The sequence below is a fragment of the Triticum aestivum genome, chromosome 3D, assembly GCF_018294505.1.
Source record: "Triticum aestivum cultivar Chinese Spring chromosome 3D, IWGSC CS RefSeq v2.1, whole genome shotgun sequence".
Classification (NCBI taxonomy): Eukaryota; Viridiplantae; Streptophyta; class Magnoliopsida; order Poales; family Poaceae; genus Triticum; species Triticum aestivum.
In genome coordinates, this window is record NC_057802.1 from 436,257,473 (window position 1) to 436,276,941 (window position 19,469).

At 45.0% G+C, this 19,469-nt stretch overlaps 1 protein-coding gene across 1 annotated transcript; it reads left to right on the plus strand.

Moving 5' to 3' along the window:
* Positions 1 to 3,270: 3,270 nt before the first annotated feature.
* LOC123079443 (uncharacterized) lies at positions 3,271 to 5,649 on the plus strand. Its single transcript, XM_044502213.1, has 4 exons — positions 3,271 to 4,034; positions 4,139 to 4,222; positions 4,327 to 4,462; positions 5,069 to 5,649. The coding sequence occupies exons 1-4, from the start codon at positions 3,367 to 3,369 to the stop codon at positions 5,333 to 5,335; spliced, it is 1,155 nt and encodes a 384-aa protein (XP_044358148.1). The 5' UTR covers positions 3,271 to 3,366; the 3' UTR covers positions 5,336 to 5,649.
* The last annotated feature ends 13,820 nt before the right edge of the window (positions 5,650 to 19,469 follow it).

Below are 19,469 nucleotides of genomic sequence, written 5' to 3' on the forward strand. Positions count from 1 at the left end.
TGAGGAGAGGGAATGAATGCCAGGGTGCATGCACTGAAATTGAGTATGGGTACTGTACAACAGGACTCGTTTTGTTCCTACATGGACGAAAGATTGGATGCAACTTGTATCCTCATTTTGGCTCGATTAATTTGTAGTGGACTAGTGGGTGAGTATTGCCATCTTGGTAGTGTACTCCGCACCCTGCACGTTAAGGCATCTCACACGGTTTTGCTGTCTTTGGCGGGAGGGAAGGATGCCAAGTAGAGTGAGCAGAGCAACCAATGTACTTCCTCCGTTCCTAAATGTAAGTCTTTTTAGGGATTCCAATAAGAGACTACACACGGAGCAAACTGAGTGAATCTACACTCTAAACTACGTCTATATACATCCGTATATTGTTCATAGTGAAATCTCTAGAAAAATTTATATTTAGGAACGGAGGGAGTATAATTTTACAGTGACATCACTGCTCTTCGCCTTCTGAGATAGTAGTGGTGTATGTTACTGATAGCATCTGGATTAAAATCCACTCATTTTGCATATTGTCCATCGGCCATTGCATTCACTCTTTTTTTATAAGGAGCTCTTCACGATGGATCCCCATTCCGGAGTTTCGCTGGCGGCTGACTGTTGGCCTATGGTGGCCAAGGTCACTGCGGAGGAGAACACGGAACTTACCATCCTGTTCTCGTCTGAGGAGGTTGGTCGCTTGATTTCTGAGATGAAGGTGAATTCGGCTCTCGATCTGGATGGCCTTCCGGTCATCTTCTTACGGAAGTTTTGGGTGTCATTACCCTAAAAAATAGTTGGGGTGACGGATATTCGACACTTTAGCCTATCACGATGATTAAAGTTCTTCAACGGATTTTCTCGGAGGTGTGCGTGACGCGATGTGCCCCGATGATGAAACGCCTCTAGCGCCCCCCCCCCCCCCCCCCCCCCCCCCCCAATCTGCCTTCCTGAAGGGATGTCAAATCCAATGGGATGCTGGCTCTCCATGCAATAGTTCATGAGGTCAATGTAGGACGTCCGAAAGACGTGTCCTTCAAGCTGGACTTTTAGAAGTCATATGACCGCTTTGGCCGGTCTTTCCTACGCTTCGTTCTTGAGCGAAGGGTATACGATGAGTGCTGGTGTTCATGGATCACGCAGTTGATCAAGAGCGGTTGCACCGCGATTAATGTTAGGTTAGCCCCTTCTTTAGGCCTTCTCGCGGGGTGAGGCCAGGGTATTCTCTCTCTCTCTCTCTCTCTCTCTTACTCTTTAACACCATGGTCTATGCCCTAGCAGTCATCCTAGATCAAGCTAGAATGGTGGGCCACATCACTGGTGTGGTTGGGCATATTATTCCTGAAGGCGGGGTTACTCATGTTTAGTATGTGGATGACACCATGATCATGGTAGAGGGGTCGAAACTTAATATATATCATACCCTTAAGGTCCTTCTCCTTTGCTTTGGGGCCATGCCTGGCTTTAAGATCAATTTCTATAAGATTGAAGTTATGGTGTTAGTATATTTTATAGCCACAAGCAGCAAATTGCGGACAACTTTAATAGAAGTTGTCCTCATTCCCCATTGCTTCCTTGGGGATGGCATTGTCTGACTCGAATGTCCATATCTAGGATTTTGACCCGCTTATGGGTCGTGTGTCCTCCAGGTCTGAGTCGTGATGCAGTCGCTTTACGTCCAAAGGGAGTAAATCTGTGCTTATTGACTCTTGCTCTCTAGTCTTCCCATGTATATGATGGAGCTGTATTCACCGCCTGAAGGAGTGCATAACTCCATTGATAAGGATGCATCTTGCTTCTTCTTGTAGGCCACAGACGTGCAACCGAATTATCATATGGTTGGGTGGGATGAGATCTGCTTGTCTAAGGACCGGGGATGGGGGTCTAGGTATTATCCCGTCACGGGGAATATAGTATTGACATATGGCCTAATCGCAACAAAGCCTTGTGCTGCAACAGCTGTGGCTAGGGATAAGAGTTCCTCGGCCATCCCTAGACCCCCTAATGTGGTCCTGATGGTACGTTAGGCTTGGAGGATCCTCGGTGATGATGGGGGCTTGTGGTTACAACTTATTAAAGCGAAGTATTTTCGGGGTTACCCCTTCTTCCGTGTGATCGCAAGGAGGGATCCTAGTTCTGAAAATCGATAAAATCTATCAAGAATGAGATTTGCCTAGGTCTCACTATCTCCATGGGTGGCGTTGGGGGGGGGGGGGTATTCTGCCTATACCCTTGGTTGGGGGAAGCTCCACTTGCTTATGAGTTTCTAGCCTTATTTGCTATTTGCTAAGATTGCTATTGTTCATTTCCTCGGCCATCCATAATGGGATTTGGAACATCTCGTTTCGATGAACATTTGGATCCAAGGAAACCGTCGCTTGGGCCAACCTTTGGGCGGCTCTTCCATTCTCGCTTCCGAATTATCAATTATCTGGACACCATGTCTTGACAGTCGATCCCTCCGGGTCCTTGCCGACATTCTACACAGCCTTCCTGCCATGCGGACGTCCTTCCACTGAAGAACCTCAGCCCCCCCCCCCCCCTCTCTATTCGGCAGCTGAAAAGGGTTGACTACCAACACCTTGAGGATAAGGGCGCGACGAAGCTACCTCACTGGCAGGGAAGGAACATAACTACGACCGACCGGGCGACCTTGGTGAAATCGGTCCTTACTTCACTAGTCATTTACCACATTAACCTTTGTGCCCCCCGTGGTGCGTTGCGCAACATCAACAAGATTGAGCGTGCATTTCTCTGGTCAGCTAGCGCTAAAACTATACGAGTGACATGCAAAGTCAATTGGGAGAGAGTCTGCCGCCCCACCCAACTTTGTGGGCTTGGGATCCTTCACTTGGCAAAATTTGCGAGACCTCTTAGACTTAGATGGCTCTGGGTGGCCTGGAAGGATCCGACTAAGCTGGCATATAACCTACAATAAGCCGGCTCTGGATGGTTATATGCCGGCCGTGAATTATTCTAAAAAAAACTTACAATAAGCCGGAAGACAAGTTGACCAATCCCAACCGATCCTTACCGGTTCCTCTTACCACCGCCCAAGCCGTTGGATTCATCAACATGAAAAAAATAACAAGAGCAAGCTAACCGTCACTGCAGGAGCTTGGTTCCAAAACTCCAATGCATGCACACACACAGAGACTTCTCCTCACCTGTGACCTGTCCCCACCCTTGCTCGCCACCTCACATCCTCTCCGTCCCTACCACCTTCGTCTACCTTTCGTCATCCGCGCCCGGCTCCCCGCTTATATATACCGCCTCGCTCGCCGCACCACAATCCACCGCAGCCCTCAAATCCCACAGCCAGCTCAAAGCGCCGTGAACCACCACGCCTCGAACCCAGACAGTCTCCCAGGCAAAATGTGTAACTCCAACGTCAAGACCGCCGGCGTCGCCCAGATCGACGGCCGCCCGGTCCTGCAGCCGGCCGGCAACCGCGTCGCGGCGCCCGAAGGCGCCAAGCCGCTCAAGAAATCCCTGCAGAAGTCGCTCTCGATGCCTGCTTCGTATGACAATGCCGCTGCTGCTGCCGCCACCGCTTGCACGGCAGCGCCCAAGAGCACCGGCGCCGGCGAGTTCGCCCGCGCGGCGGCGGCGACGCCTTACCTCCTGCCGCCGACGCCGGCGAAGGCGGCAGGAGCCAAGGCGGCGGGCGGCAGGACGGCGGCGTCCACGGGCGCGGACAAGAGCAGGAAGCAGGCGCCCAGGAAGAGCGGCGCCGTGCTGCCGGTGGTGACGTTCGCGGCGCTGGAGGCGTTCGAGCTGGCCGGCCCCGCCGGGAGCATCGCGGCGGCGCAGCGGGAGCATGTCACGCAGGCGCAGGCGCAGCGCAAGATGCGGATCGCGCACTACGGGCGCACCGCCTCCTTCTCCCGGGTGGAGGGCAAGGTCGGGGCCACCGCCACCGCGCCCGCGACCGCCACCGCCGCGCTGGAGGAGAAGCGCTGCAGCTTCATCACGGCATACTCGGACCCCGTGTATGTCGCGTACCACGACGAGGAGTGGGGCGTGCCCGTGCACGACGACGAGTGAGTGGCCGCCATTTCTGCCCAACCACAGCACATCACATCAAAACCGACCGATCTTGGCAGCGATGGTTTCTCACATTTTTCTTTTCTTGCCCGGTCGACAGGTTGCTGTTCGAGATGCTGACGCTGTCCGGCGTGCAGGTCGGGGCCGACTGGGCTTCCATCCTCAGGAGGAGACACATCTACAGGTTGGTTTGGAGCGGAGCGATCGCCCATGCTGCTTTGCTTGCTTGGAGTAGTGCGTTTGCCGTGACGTTTGTGCTGATTTTGTGCTGTGCCTGGTCACGAATAGGGAGGCATTCTCCGGCTTCGACGTGGACGCGGTCGCCAAGTACACGGAGAAGCAGATGGCCTCCGTGAGCGCCGGGTATGGGCTGGACTTGGGCACCATCAGAGGCGCCGTCAACAACGCCTGCCGCATTCTCGAGGTACCGTCCGCTGCGCCCATTTGCCATATCTTAGATTTTTTCTGTTTGTGTTACTGCTCCCGGTTGATAGTAGAGTTGACAAGACAGTATCACAGTAGAAGCGAAAGCGAAGCTTAATTATAACAGAATCCCTGACAGCGTACACCCCAGTGGTGGACAGCTCTTGTATGAGCAGCAAGTGCTCTTTAAATGATACTATACTTTGCAGAAGCAAGGCAAGTGCGTCATAAAGCTCGATAGAACCAAAAAGAGGGATGCAACATTTGATAGCTGGAAAAGACGCTCATGCAACAGTCCACAAAATATTCTCCTCCGTGGTTGAAAAGAGTAGTGTGAGTGTTCCACACGACGTAACCGCTCGCAATTATGTTAGGCGCCTAACCACCAATCAACCACAGCTAGCCTTCCCTAAGTACGCATGTAGGTAGATGACGCCACCCCATTTTGTCAGAAGCACACCGACCACGGAGTATTTTAATAACCTGTATAATAGTAGTATCTACCAACTGCTACATTCTTAAGCAGTGTATAATATCTTAAGCCTCATTAGCAGCTAGGTTTAGAGGAAGGGAAGAAATCTAACGCTGTTTTCGCATGGACAAGCAGGTGAGGCGAGACTTCGGGTCGTTTGGCAAGTACGTGTGGGGGTTCGTGAACCACAAGCCGCTGTCGCCGGGGTACAAATACAGCCGGAAGATCCCGGTGAAGACGTCCAAGTCGGAGTCCATCAGCAAGGACATGGTCCGGCGAGGCTTCCGGTTCGTCGGCCCCACCGTGCTCCACTCCTTCATGCAGGCCGTCGGGCTCACCAACGACCACCTCGTCTCCTGCCCGCGCCACCGCGTCTGCTCCTCTTCCTCCTCCTCCGCCTAAGCTGACAGCCGGCCATGCACCGGCCGCCGCACAAAAAGAGAAAAAAAAGAAGATCTCGAAGAGACAGATGATACGAGATAGCCTCAGGCCTCAGCCCTCAACTCATGGGAGTAGTAGTATACGAAATCCGCGTGTGTATGTGTGTGTGCTCGGTCGGCACGCGTAGATAAACTGCGTGCCGCCCCTAATTAGCTTGCTTGGTAATCACTGCCAGTTCAGTTGGTACGTACTACGTGCGTGCATGTAATCGGGTGCTGCTGCTGCTGCGACTGCTCGGTGTATAGTCATTTTGTGTGATTGATCGGATTCGGATCGATGCTGTGTCTGTATAGTACGTCCTAGCCTTGTGTGCGGTGCAAGGTGGGTGCGTGCGTGCATGTGGTGTGCTAGCAGCTTTGCAATGGCTGCTGCACGCATATGATTCTCTTTCCTTTGTTCTTCCACGATAACGATGGCGATGGCGATGGCGATGTACCGAGGGCGGGCGGGTCATTAGGAAGGCGGGCCGTGTGGGCTACCCTCCTGCATGTGGGTGTGGGTGGCCTGGATTAAAGCGGGGGCACACTCACGCAGACAGGCCATGTGGTGTCACAGCAGGGCCCGATCGGCCACCTTTGGCGCATGTGATCCGCAGCCCTCCCTCGCGGGTCGCGGCCGGTCTCGCGACCCATCCAACCAATCCATCCATGCGCTGTGCGCGCGAATAGGACGACCGGCACGGACCCAGGCCACCGCGCTGCCCACCTCCTCGCCTCTCCGGCCAGCTACGCCCACTTCCATTCCATGCGCTGTGTTTCCGTGGTTGCTTGCTTCCATCGTGAGTTCCCAACACGACTAGGACTCGTTATCTGGTCTCACGAGCGCATCCCATCCCATTCCCATCCCCGCAGGAATCTTGGCATGTGCTACTCTTCCGGGCGTTTGGTGCCTAGCTTCCATGCGTCTTCCCTGCAGCCACAGCTTTCTTGTTGTTTATACATGCGAGTTTTTGCATTGTATTTGTATCCATGCGTATGAATGCTGCGGGTGGCGGTGGAGGGCTCGGCTTAATTGATGGTTTCATGATGGCAACAGCTAGCTAGCCTGTGGATCAAGGTTAGTTAGGCGGGCCCGGCTGCTCGCAACTGACAACGTCGCCATGATTCAGCTGGATCGCTCGTCTCCCTGCTTACTCAGATTGGCATGCAAGGTGATGCCGTACTGGCATGTAGAAGTATGTATACATACGTGATGTTACTTTCTGACATTTAATACGACGACGGCAACGTCTCATGAACGACTTCTGAGGCGTAATTTGACGCCAAGTGGGTGTTATCATTCTGTCTAGGCTTGGTTTGCTCGTCGTACAGGGAGGCTATGGCCAGTTGATATGACTGCGACCTGCCGTTATCTACTTATTTGTCTACCAGTTACATGCACGCGCCAAGTGCACTACCTAGAGATTCTTCTTCCACACCACAGGTCCAATCCTTTTCACTTTGCAGCTTCGTACCCCGAACGCTGCAATGCAACTGCGGGTTCAACTGGCTAAAATAGTGGCTTTCGTATTTAGCCGTGGAACTTCTTTTTCTATCTCACGCTTTGTCCAACTTTCATGCATTCATGACAGTGTCGTCCATTCTCACTAGTATTAACAGTGTTAAAGGACACCTAGAAAGAAGATTTTGCCTCAGATGCGGTGTACGGCATTTCGGAGCTCGGCCTCCATGGAGGCTGATTTTTTTGTTGAAAACAAAAAACAAAATTCATACTTTTAAGTTTAAAAAAATCTGAAAACAATTGTAGTCCATAAGGATGTGATGTATATGTGTGTAAAATTTTAGAATGAATACCTTGAGATGCGATCTGTGCAAAAAGAACAAATTCATGGATTTTTGGGATGAATAGTATCATCTGATGAAAAGCCACAAATTAGACTTTTTTGCACAGCCCTCATTTTAATGTATTTCGTCCAAAAAATTACACACATGTGTGTATGCTTGTATTTTTTTTTCAGAAATTTTCGAAATGTAAAAATATGAATTTTGGCAAATTTTGACTTTTTCAAAAATCGGCCTCCATGGAGGCCAAGCGAGCTCCAAAAGCTATTTTCGCAATATTGTGATATATTTTGTCATGGTTCTATTAGGTACAGTCAACGCCGACACCAAAATGTTGTTCTATCGCATCCCCGGAACTGGTTTTAGTGCAAGAAACTTCTACACAGTTCGTATATCTCATGCTTGGATTTTAATTTAAAAATGGGCCAGAACTTCTACTTGGATTTTAATTTGAAAATGGGCCATAACTTCCCATGTATTTTGTACACCGTTCGTATATACATAATCACTTTAGCTATATGTAAGTTGATTAAATTTTAAATTTGGATAAGCCAATTTTCTGATTGTTGATTAATTTGTAAGGATTTGTGCTCATCTTTTTCTTTTGTTGTTTCATAGCTTGCTGGGCTGAATTTTTAATTTACCCCTTTTTGTGGTAAGTCACCTTTCTACTAGGCTTGAGGCCCACTAACTGTTGCCTTTTTTGTAATGTTTGTATGTGCTTTTCCTTTTTTAGTTGGTTTTTTCTCTCTATATGAGTATTTTTAGGATGGTGAATGACTGTAAATGTATAAACATAAGTGCTATACAATATATGTGTAAATTATACTACGTGTTAAAAATGTACTATTATATGCTTATTCTTTGCATATTACAAAAAGTGCAATTTCAGTGCAAAGTTCGGTGTAAACTTTTTAAGTTTTTCCTTCATTTCCTTTCTTCTTAAATGGTAATACCAGTGTCTTCATTTTTATCCTACAAAACTCCATTAATTTAATTTAATTTATTATTTCATTTCCTTGCCTTTTAAGGATAATATCAATGCCACTGATTTATTACTTCTTACGAAACTTCATTCTTGTAAAATTTTCAGTATTATACGCTAATTCTTCCGTATAATACAAAGCACAACTTTTTTTCTAAATTGGATCCGAATTTTGTCAGTATTTGTTTATTTTTTCCTTTCATTCTTCTTAAGGGTAATACCAATGCCACCAATCGATTCTTCCTCAGAAACGTAAATTATTTTGATTTTATTTTAGTTTTTACTTTACTTTATATTATTTTCTTCTTACGGGTAACACAAATTCGAATAACTCATTCCTTCTTAGGAAATTTATAATTTTGGAAATTCCACTATTTATATGTTTATTTTTTTCATATCACAAATAAACTTAATTTATGTATAACTTGTGTGCAAATTTTACATTATGTTTTTATTTGATTTCTTATGAAATGGTGGTAATACCGACGCCACTAATTCATTCTTTTTTAGAAAACTTTCTTATCTTGATTTGGTTTTAGTATTATTTTATTTTATTTCTTATTTAAGGGTAATACCAATGCCACTAATTCATTCTTTTTTAGAAAAACCTTTTGATTTTGTTTATTATTTCATTTGCTTGCTTCTTCAAGGGTAATATGAATGCCACTAATTCATTACTTCTTATGAAACTTTAGTTTTTTTTAAATTCACACTATTATATGCTAATTCTTCCATATCATAAAATGCATTACTTTTGTGAAAATTATGTCCAAATTTTGTCATTATTTTTTATATATTTTTATTTCTTCTTGAAGGGTACTACCAATGCCACTAATCGATTATTCCTCGAAAACCTTCATTATTTTGATTTTTTTAATTTTCTTTCTTCTTAAGGATAATACAAATTATACTAATTCAATCCTTCTTATGAAATTTATTATTTTGGAAATTCCAGTATTCATGTATTTATTTTTGCTTATTACAAAAATATATAATTTATGTGTAAATTGTGTGCAAAACTTGACAATGTTTTTTTTTACTTTCTTTCTACTTAAATGGTAATATCAGTGCCACTAATTCATTCTTTCTTTGAAAACTTCATTATCTTGATCTTTTTAGTATTTATCTAAATTAATTCTTACCTAAGGCCAATACAAATACCACTAATTCATTCCTTCTTGAAACTTTTTTTGTGAAAATTACAGTATTATATGCTTATTTTTGCATATTATTGAAAAGCACAATTTCTGTGTAGATTGTGTGCAAATTTTGTCTTTTTTTTGCTTAAAGGGTAACATCAATACCGCTAATTCATCTGTTCTTAGAAAAAAAACATCATTTTTACTTAGTTTTAATTTTTGTTTCATTATCTTAGTATAGAAAACTAGACATATTATAGGCCCGCCTACGCCTTTTCTCGTCATCCTCATGTGAAGATTAATTTAACTCTAACTTTGTATATCTAGACATACCTCTTTATCGTAATTAAGTTTCATTGGATCGATCGATAAAAACTTACACATAGAATATATATCTATAAACTCTAACACTTCTGTGTAGTTTCTAGGATCTGTTCAACAAAACATACTACTATATCTAGCTAGCTTGTGCTTTGTAGTATTTCGCACGGAGATAAATTTATGGATGAATTTTATCTTGAGAAATCATACAATCGTGAAGGTTTTACTGTTTTGAGTTCTCCAAAGATCAAGTGAGGAGACACCAAGTGAGAGTATGCATTTACGCACTTGTGGCGTTGGATGACATTTGATAGTCGCTCGCTGCATGGGTGCAGGTAGGTGCTAGCGATAAGCCGTCTCGCCATCATTTATGTGTTTTTGCTTTTCTTTTTTAGTTGGTTTTTCTTTTCTCTATATGAGTATTTTTAGGATGGTCGGTGAGTATAGATGTTTAAACACAAGTGCTATACAATATATGTGTAAATTACACTAGGTGTTAAAAGTGTATTATTATATGCTTATTCTTTGTAAATTACAAACAATGCAATTTCAGTGCAAAGGTGGGTGCAATTTTTTAAAAGTTTTTTCTTCCATTTTATTTCTTCTTAAATGATAGTACCAGTTTCACTAATTCATTTCTTTTCTTGCAAAAACTTCATTATTTTGATTTGTTTATTATTTAATTTTCTTGCTTCTTTAAGGGTAATGTCAATGCCACTAATTAATCACTTCTTACGGAACTTTATTTTGTAAATTTCCACGATTATATGCTAATTCTTCCATATAATAGAAAGTGCAATTTTTGTGTAAATTGTGTCCTAATTTTGTTATTATTTGTTTAATTTTTTCCCTTTCTTTCTTCAGGGTAATACCAATGCCACTAATCATTGATTCTTTCTAAGAAACATTCATTATTTTGATTTTGTTTTAGTTTTTATTGTTTATTTTATTTCTTCTTGAGGATAATACAAATTTCACTAATCCATTCCTTCTTAAGAAATTTATTATCAAACTCCACTGTATGTTTACTTTTGCATATCACAAAAATCATATGTCTAAAATATGTGCAAATTTTGACATTTTTTATTTTTCCATTTTCTTTCTTCTGAAGTCAATGCCACTAATTCATTCTTTCTTATAGAAGTTCTTTATTTGGGATTTGTTTTAGTATTTATTTCATTTTCTTGCTTATTTAAGGGTAATACCAATGCCACTAATTCATTTCTTCTTATTAAACTTTATTTTTTGCAATAATTATACTATTATATGCTTATTCTTGCATATTGTGAAAAACACAATTTCTGTGAAAATTGTGTGCAAAATTTGTCTTTATATTTTTTGTCTTAAAGGGTAAAATCAATGCCACTAATTCATTCTTTCTTAGAGTTATTATTATTATTTTGATTTATTTTTAATTTTCATTTCATTATCTTAGTATAGATAATTACACATATTATAGGCATGCCTACGTCTTTTCTCGCTATCTTCATCCGAAGATTAATTGAACACTAACTTCATATATACACACATACCTTGTATCGTAGTTAAGTTTGATGTCTACTACACAACCTTCTTCTTGTAGACGTTGTTGGGCCTCCAAATGCAGAGGTTTGTAGGACAGTAGCAAATTTCCCTCAAGTGGATGACCTAAGGTTTATCAATCCGTGGGAGGCGTAGGATGAGTCTCTCTCAAACAACCCTGCAACCAAATAATAAAGAGTCTCTTGTGTCCCCAACACACCCAATACAATGGTAAATTGTATAGGTGCACTAGTTTGGCGAAGAGATGGTGATACAAGTGCAATGCGGATGATAGATATAAGTTTTTGTAATCTAAAAATATAAAAACAGCAAGGTAACTAATGATAAAAGTGAGCACAAACGATATTGCAATGCTAGGAAACAAGGCCTAGGGTTCATACTTTCACTAGTGCAAGTTCTCTCAACAATAATAACATAATTGGATCATATAACTATCCCTCAACATGCAACAAAGCGTCACTCCAAAGACACTAATAGCGGAGAACAAACGAAGAGATTATGGTAGGGTACGAAACCACCTCAAAGTTATCCTTTCTGATCGATCTATTCAAGAGTCCATAGTAAAATAACATGAAGCTATTCTTTCCGTTCGATCTATCCTAGAGTTCATACTAGAATAACACCTTAAGACACAAATCAACCAAAACCCTAATGTCACCTAGATACTCCAATGTCACCTCAAGTATTCATGGGTATGATTATACGATATGCATCACACAATCTCAAATTCATCTATTCAACCAACACAAAGAACTTCAAAGAGTGCCCCAAAGTTTCTACCGGAGAGTCAAGACGAAAACGTGTGCCAACCCTATGCATAAGTTCACAAGGTCACTGAACCCGCAAGTTGATCACCAAAACATACATCAAGTAGATCACGTGAATATCCCATTGTCACCACAGATAAGCACATGCAAGACATACATCAAGTGTTCTCAAATCCTTAAAGACTCAATCCGATAAGATAACTTCAAAGGGAAAACTCAATCCATTACAAGAGAGTAGAGGGGTAGAAACATCATAAGATCCAACTATAATAGCAAAGCTCGCGATACATCAAGATCGTGCCAGATCAAGAACACAAAAGAGAGAGAGATCAAACACATAGCTACTGGTACATACCCTCAGCCCCGAGGGTGAACTACTCCCTCCTCGTCATGGAGAGCGCCGGGATGATGAAGATGGCCGCCGGTGATGGATCCCCCCTCCGGCAGGGTGCCGCAACAGGGTCCCGATTGGTTTTTGGTGGCTACAGAGGCTTGCGGCGGCGGAACTCCCGATCTAGGTTTGTTTCTGGAGGTTTCTGTATTTACAGGAATTTTTGGCGTAGGTCTCACGTCAGGGGGGTCTCCGAGCCGTCCACGAGATAGGGGGCGCGCCCAGGGGGTAGGGCGCGCCCCCACCCTCGTGGGCAGCCCGGGACTCTTCTGGCCCGACTCTTTTACTCCGGGGGCTTCTTTTGGTCCATAAAAAATCATCAAAAATTGGCACGTCAATTGGACTCCGTTTGGTATTCCTTTTCTGTAAAACTCAAAAACAAGGAAAAACAGAAACTGGCACTAGGCTCTAGGTTAATAGGTTAGTCCCAAAAATCATATAAAATAACATATAAAACATCCAAGATTGATAATATAATAGCATGGAACAATAAAAAATTATAGATACGTTGGAGACGTATCAGCATCCCCAAGCTTAAATCCTGCTCGTCCTCGAGTAGGTAAATGATAAAAACAGAATTTTTGATGTGGAATGCTGATACGTCTCCAACGTATCTATAATTTTTGATTGTTCCATGCTATATTATATTCTGTTTTGGATGTTTAATGGGATTTATTATACACTTTTATATTATTTTTGGGACTAACCTATTAACCGGAGGCCCAACCCAAATTGCTGTTTTTTTGCCTATTACAGTGTTTCGAAGGAAAGGAATATCAAACGGAGTCCAAACGGAATGAAACCTTCGGGAACGTGATTTTCGAAACAAACCTGATCCAGAGGACTTTGAGTGGACGTCAAGCAATCAACGAGGAGGCCACGAGACAGGGGGGCGCGCCTACCCCCCTGGGCGTGCCCTCTGTCGGTGTCAAAATCGGCGGATCTCGGGTAGGGGGTCCCGAACTGTGCGTCTAGGATCGATGGTAACAGGAGACGGGGGACACGATGTTTACCCAGGTTCGGGCCCTCTCTATGGAGGTAATACCCTACTTCCTGCTTGATTGATCTTGATGAATATGAGTGTTACAAGAGTTGATCTACCACGAGATCGTAATGGCTAAACCCTAAAAGTCTAGCCTATGTAAATATGGTAATGAATGTGTCCTATCCGGACTATGCTCTCCGGTTTATATAGACACCGGAGAGATCTAGGGTTACATGGAGTCGGTTACATAAGAAGGAATCTTCACAGCTGGTCGCCTAGCTTGCCTTCCACGCTAAGGAGAGTCCAATCCGGACGCGAGTATGGTCTTCGGCCTTCATGTCTTCACCGCCCATCAATCCGGCCCAATGAATAACAGTCCGGACGCCCGAGGACCCCTTAGTCCAGGACTCCCTCAGTAGCCCCTGAACCTGGCTTCAATGACGAGGAGTCCGGCGCACAGATTGTCTTCGACATTGCAAGGCGGGTTCCCCTTTCTCCGAACTCCAAGATAGTCTTCGGATGCGATGATTGTATCCGGACTTGTTACACACACCATACACAACCGCAGAGAGAATATAATATTTGCACGAATCTAATATGTTGATATCTTCTTTATAACACGACATCGCGTCTGCCCGGTCATAATTTCGAACCGTTTCTCTTCTGCCATCCCACGTTTCGAGACGCGGTTGCTATTGGCATGTCTTGTCGAAGCAGAGATCGTGTCCCCTTATTGCGGGATTCTCATCAATGCGGGCATGGGTAACCCAAACGTGCCGTTTATATGGCCCTTGGGAACAGGCCAGTTTCTAGGATGAGTGGGGAGCCGCTTGATATTCGCGGCCTTTATAAGGGGATAAGGACACTCTCCCTTTACCCACACCCTTCTTCATCTTCAGTTCTTCCGTCCTCAAGCTCTAGCGCCCAAGCTTTAGCTTTTCCTCGTTCGAGAAGGCACTCCAATCATGTCCGGGTCCGGAGCTGGAGGCAAGTGGATGGCCTCTTCTGTCAAGAAGAAGGACATCACGGAGCTCCGGGAGGCCGGCTATTTAGCCAAGGAGATTGCTCACCGACTCCCGGCAAAAGGGCAAATCGTCCCTACCCCCGAGCCCCACGAGAGGGTTGTGTTTCTCGTACACTTCGTCCGCGGGCTGGGGTTCCCCCTTCATCCATTTGTCCGTGGATTGATGTTTTACTATGGATTGGACTTCCACGATCTGGCCCCCAACTTTATACTCAATATCTCAGCATTTATCATTGTATGCGAAGCCTTTCTCCGCATCCCGCCTCACTTCGGCCTATGGCTGAAGACCTTCAACGTGAAACCGAAGGTGGTGAGCGGCCAACAAGTAGAGTGCGGGGGCGCTATGGTGGGCAAAATGCCCAATGTCACCTGGCCCGAAGGCTCCTTCGCGGAGACGGTGAAAGGATGGCATTCGGGGTGGTTTTACATCACCGAGCCGCGTGACGCTAATTGGGTAGCAGCCCCAGAATTCCGATCCGGAGTTTCGATGCGGCTCACTTCCTGGCAAGAGAAGGGTCTGACCTAGGGATCTTTGGACGAGATATCTGGGCTCCAGACATGCGTCCAGTGTTGGAAATATGCCCTGGAGGCAATAATAAATAGGTTATTATTATATTTCCTTGTTCATGATAATCGTTTATTATCCATGCTAGAATTGTATTGATAGGAAACTCAGATACATGTGTGGATACATAGACAACACCATGTCCCTAGTAAGCCACTAGTAGACTAGCTCGTTGATCAATAGATGGTTACGGTTTCCTGACCATGGACATTGGATGTCGTTGATAACGGGATCACATCATTAGGAGAATGATGTGATGGACAAGACCCAATCCTAAGCCTAGCACAAGATCGTGTAGTTCGTTTGCTCAGAGCTTTTCTAATGTCAAGTATCACTTCCTTAGACCATGAGATTGTGCAACTCCCGGATACCGTAGGAATGCTTTGGGTGTACCAAACGTCACAACGTAACTGGGTGGCTATAAAGGTGCACTACAGGTATCTCCGAAAGTGTCTGTTGGGTTGGCACGAATCGAGACTGGGATTTGTCACTCCGTGTAAACGGAGAGGTATCTCTGGGCCCACTCGGTAGGACATCATCATAATGTGCACAATGTGACCAAGGAGTTGATCACGGGATGATGTGAGTTACGGAACGAGTAAAGAGACTTGCCGGTAACGAGATTGAACAAGGTATCGGGATACCGACGATCGAATCTCGGGCAAGTAACATACCGATGGACAAAGGGAATTGCATACGGGATTGATTGAATCCCCGACATCGTGGTTCATCCGATGAGATCATCGTGGAACATGTGGGAGCCAACATGGGTATCCAGATCCCGCTGTTGGTTATTGACCGGAGAACGTCTCGGTCATGTCTGCATGGTTCCCGAACCCGTAGGGTCTACACGCTTAAGGTTCGATGACGCTAGGGTTATAGGGAAAGTATGTACGTGGTTACCGAATGTTGTTCGGAGTCCCGGATGAGATCCCGGACGTCACGAGGAGTTCCGGAATGGTCCGGAGGTAAAGATTTATATATGGGAAGTCCTGTTTTGGTCACCGGAAAAGTTTCGGGTGAAATCGGTAATGTACCGGGACCACCGGGAGGGTCCCGGGGGTCCACCAAGTGGGGCCACCAGCCCCAGAAGGCTGCGTGGGCCAAGTGTGGGAGGGGACCAGCCCCAGGTGGGCTGGTGCGCCCCCCCACCAAGGCCCAAGGCGCATGGGAGAGTGGGAGGGGCAAACCCTAGGTCCAGATGGGCCTTAGGGCCCATCTAGTGGGGCGCCCCCCCTCTCCTCCCCTTGGCCGCCCCCCCTTGATGGGATCTAGGGCTGGCCGCCTCCTCTTGGGGGTGGAAACCCTAAGGGGGGCGCAGCCCCCTCCCCCCTATATATAGTTGAGGTTTGGGCTGCCATATGGACACGAGAACGTCTCCTTTTTGGCGCAGCCCTACCCCTCTTCCTCCTCCTCCTCTCCCGCGGTGCTTGGCGAAGCCCTGCGGGATTGCCACGCTCCTCCACCACCACCATGCCGTCGGGTTGCTGCTGGATGGAGTCTTCCCCAACCTCTCCCTCTCTCCTTGCTGGATCAAGGCGTGGGAGACGTCACCGGGCTGCACGTGTGTTGAATGCGGAGGCACCGTTCTTTCGGTGCTTAGATCGGAATCAACCGCGATCTGAATCGCTACGAGTACGACTCCCTCATCCGCGTTCTTGCAACGCTTCCGCATCGCGATCTACAAGGGTATGTAGATGCACTCCCCTTCCCCTCGTTGCTAGATTACTCCATAGATTGATCTTGGTGATGCGTAGAAAATTTTGAATTTCTGCTACGTTCCCCAACAGTGGCATCATGAGCTAGGTCTATGCGTAGTTTCTATGCACGAGTAGAACACAAAGTAGTTGTGGGCGTCGATGTTGTCAATTCTTCTTGCCGCTACTAGTCTTATCTTGTTTCGGCGGCATTGTGGGATGAAGCGGCCCGGACCGACCTTACACGTACACTTACGTGAGACAGGTTCCACCGACTGACATGCACTAGTTGCATAAGGTGGCTAGCGGGTGTCTGTCTCTCCCACTTTAGTCGGAACGGATTCGATGAAAAGGGTCCTTATGAAGGGTAAATAGAAATTGGCATATCACGTTGTGGTTTTACGTAGGTAAGAAACGTTCTTGCTAGAAACCTATACAAGCCACGTAAAAACTTGCAACAACAATTAGAGGACGTCTAACTTGTTTTTGCAGCATGTGCTATGTGATGTGATATGGCCAGAAGATATGATGAATGATATATGTGATGTATGAGATTGATCATATTCTTGTAATAGGAATCACGACTTGCATGTCGATGAGTATGACAACCGGCAGGAGCCATAGGAGTTGTCTTTATTTTTTGTATGACCTGCGTGTCATTGAATAACGCCATGTAAGTTACTTTACTTTATTGCTAAGCGCGTTAGCCATAGAAGTAGAAGTAATCGTTGGCGTGACAACTTCATGAAGACACAATGATGGAGATCATGATGATGGAGATCATGGTGTCATGCCGGTGACAAAGATGATCATGGTGCCCCGAAGATGGAGATCAAAGGAGCAAAATGATATTGGCCATATCATGTCACTATTTGATTGCATGTGATGTTTATCATGTTATGCATCTTATTTGCTTAGAACGACGGTAGTAAGTAAGATGATCCCTCACTAAAAATTTCAAGAGACGTGTTCCCCCTAACTGTGCACCGTTGCGAAGGTTCGTTGTTTCGAAGCACCACGTGATGATCGGGTGTGATAGATTCTAACGTTCGAATACAACGGGTGTTGACGAGCCTAGCATGTACAGACATGGCCTCGGAACACATGCAAAACACTTAGGTTGACTTGACGAGCCTAGCATGTACAGACATGGCCTCGGAACACAAGAGACCGAAAGGTCGAACATGAGTCGTATAGGAGATACGATCAACATGGAGATGTTCACCGATGATGACTAGTCCGTCTCACGTGATGATCGGACACGGCCTAGTTTGACTCGGATCATGAATCACTTAGATGACTAGAGGGATGTCTATCTGAGTGGGAGTTCAATAATCAGATGAACTTCATTATCATGAACATAGTCAAAAGGTCTTTGCAAATTATGTCATACGCTTTAGTTCTACTGTTTAAGATATGTTCCTAGAGAAAATTTAGTTGAAAGTTGATAGTAGCAATTATGCGGACTGGGTCCGTAAACTGAGGATTGTCCTCATTGCTGCACAGAAGGCTTATGTCCTTAATGCACCGCTCGGTGTGCTGAACCTCAACGTCGTCTGTAGATGTTACGAAACATCTGGCATACACGTTTTGATGACTACGTGATAGTTCAATGCGTAATGCTAACGGTTTAGAATTGTGGCACAAGAGACGTTTTTGAAACGTCGCAGAACATATGAGATGTTCCGAAGACTGAAATTGGGATTTCAGACTAGTGCCCACGTCAAGAGGTATGAGACCTCTGACAAGTTTCTTAAGCCTGCAAACTAAGGGAGAAAAGCTCAATCGTTGAGCATGTGCTCAGATTGTCTGAGTGCCACAATCGCTTGAATCGAGTGGGAGTTAATCTCCCAGATGAGATAGTGATAGTTCTCCATAGTCACTGCCACCAAGCTAGTAGAGCTTCGTGATGAACTATAACATATCAGGGATAGTTATGATGATCCTTGAGCTATTCGCGATGTTTGACACCGCGAAAGTAGAAATCAAGAAGGAGCATCAATTGTTGATGGTTAGTAAAACCACTAGTTTCTAGAGGGGCAAGGGCAAAAGGGATACTTCATGAAACAGCAAATCGTTTGCCGCTCTAGTGAAGAATCCCAAGGTTGAACCCAAACCCGAGACTAAGTGCTTCTGCAATGAGGGGAATGGTCACTGAACCAGTACTACCCTAGATACTTGGTAGATGAGAAGGCAGGCAAGGTCGACAGAAGTATATTGGATATACATTATATGAATGTGTACTTTACTAGTACTCCTAGCAGCACCAGGGTATTAGATACCGGTTCGGTTGCTAAGTGTTAGTAACTCGAAATAAAAGCTGCGGAATAAACGGAGACTAGCTAAAGGTGAGATGACGATATGTGTTGGAAGTGTTTCCAAGGTTGATGTGATCAAGCATCGCATGCTCCCTCTACCATCGAGATTTGGTGTTTGCGTTGAGCATGATTGGATTATGTTTATCGCAATACGGTTATTCATTTAAGGAGAATAATGGTTACTCTGTTTATTTGAATAATACCTTCAATGGTCTTGCACCTAAAATGAATCTCGATCGTAGTGATACACATGTTCATGCCAAAAGATATAAGATAGTAATGATAGTACCACATACTTGTGGCACTGCAATTGAGTCATATTGGTATAGAACGCATGAAGAAGCTCCATGTAGATGGATCTTTGGACTCAGTCGTTTTTGAAAAGATTGAGACATGCGAACCATGTCTATTGGTATATATGCATGAAGAAACTCCATGCAGATGGATCGTTTGGACTCACTTGATTTTGAATCACTTGAGACATGCAAATCATACCACATGGGCAAGATGACTGAAGGCCTCGTTTTCAGTAAGATGGAACAAGAGAGCAACTTATTGGAAGTAATACATTTTGATGTAT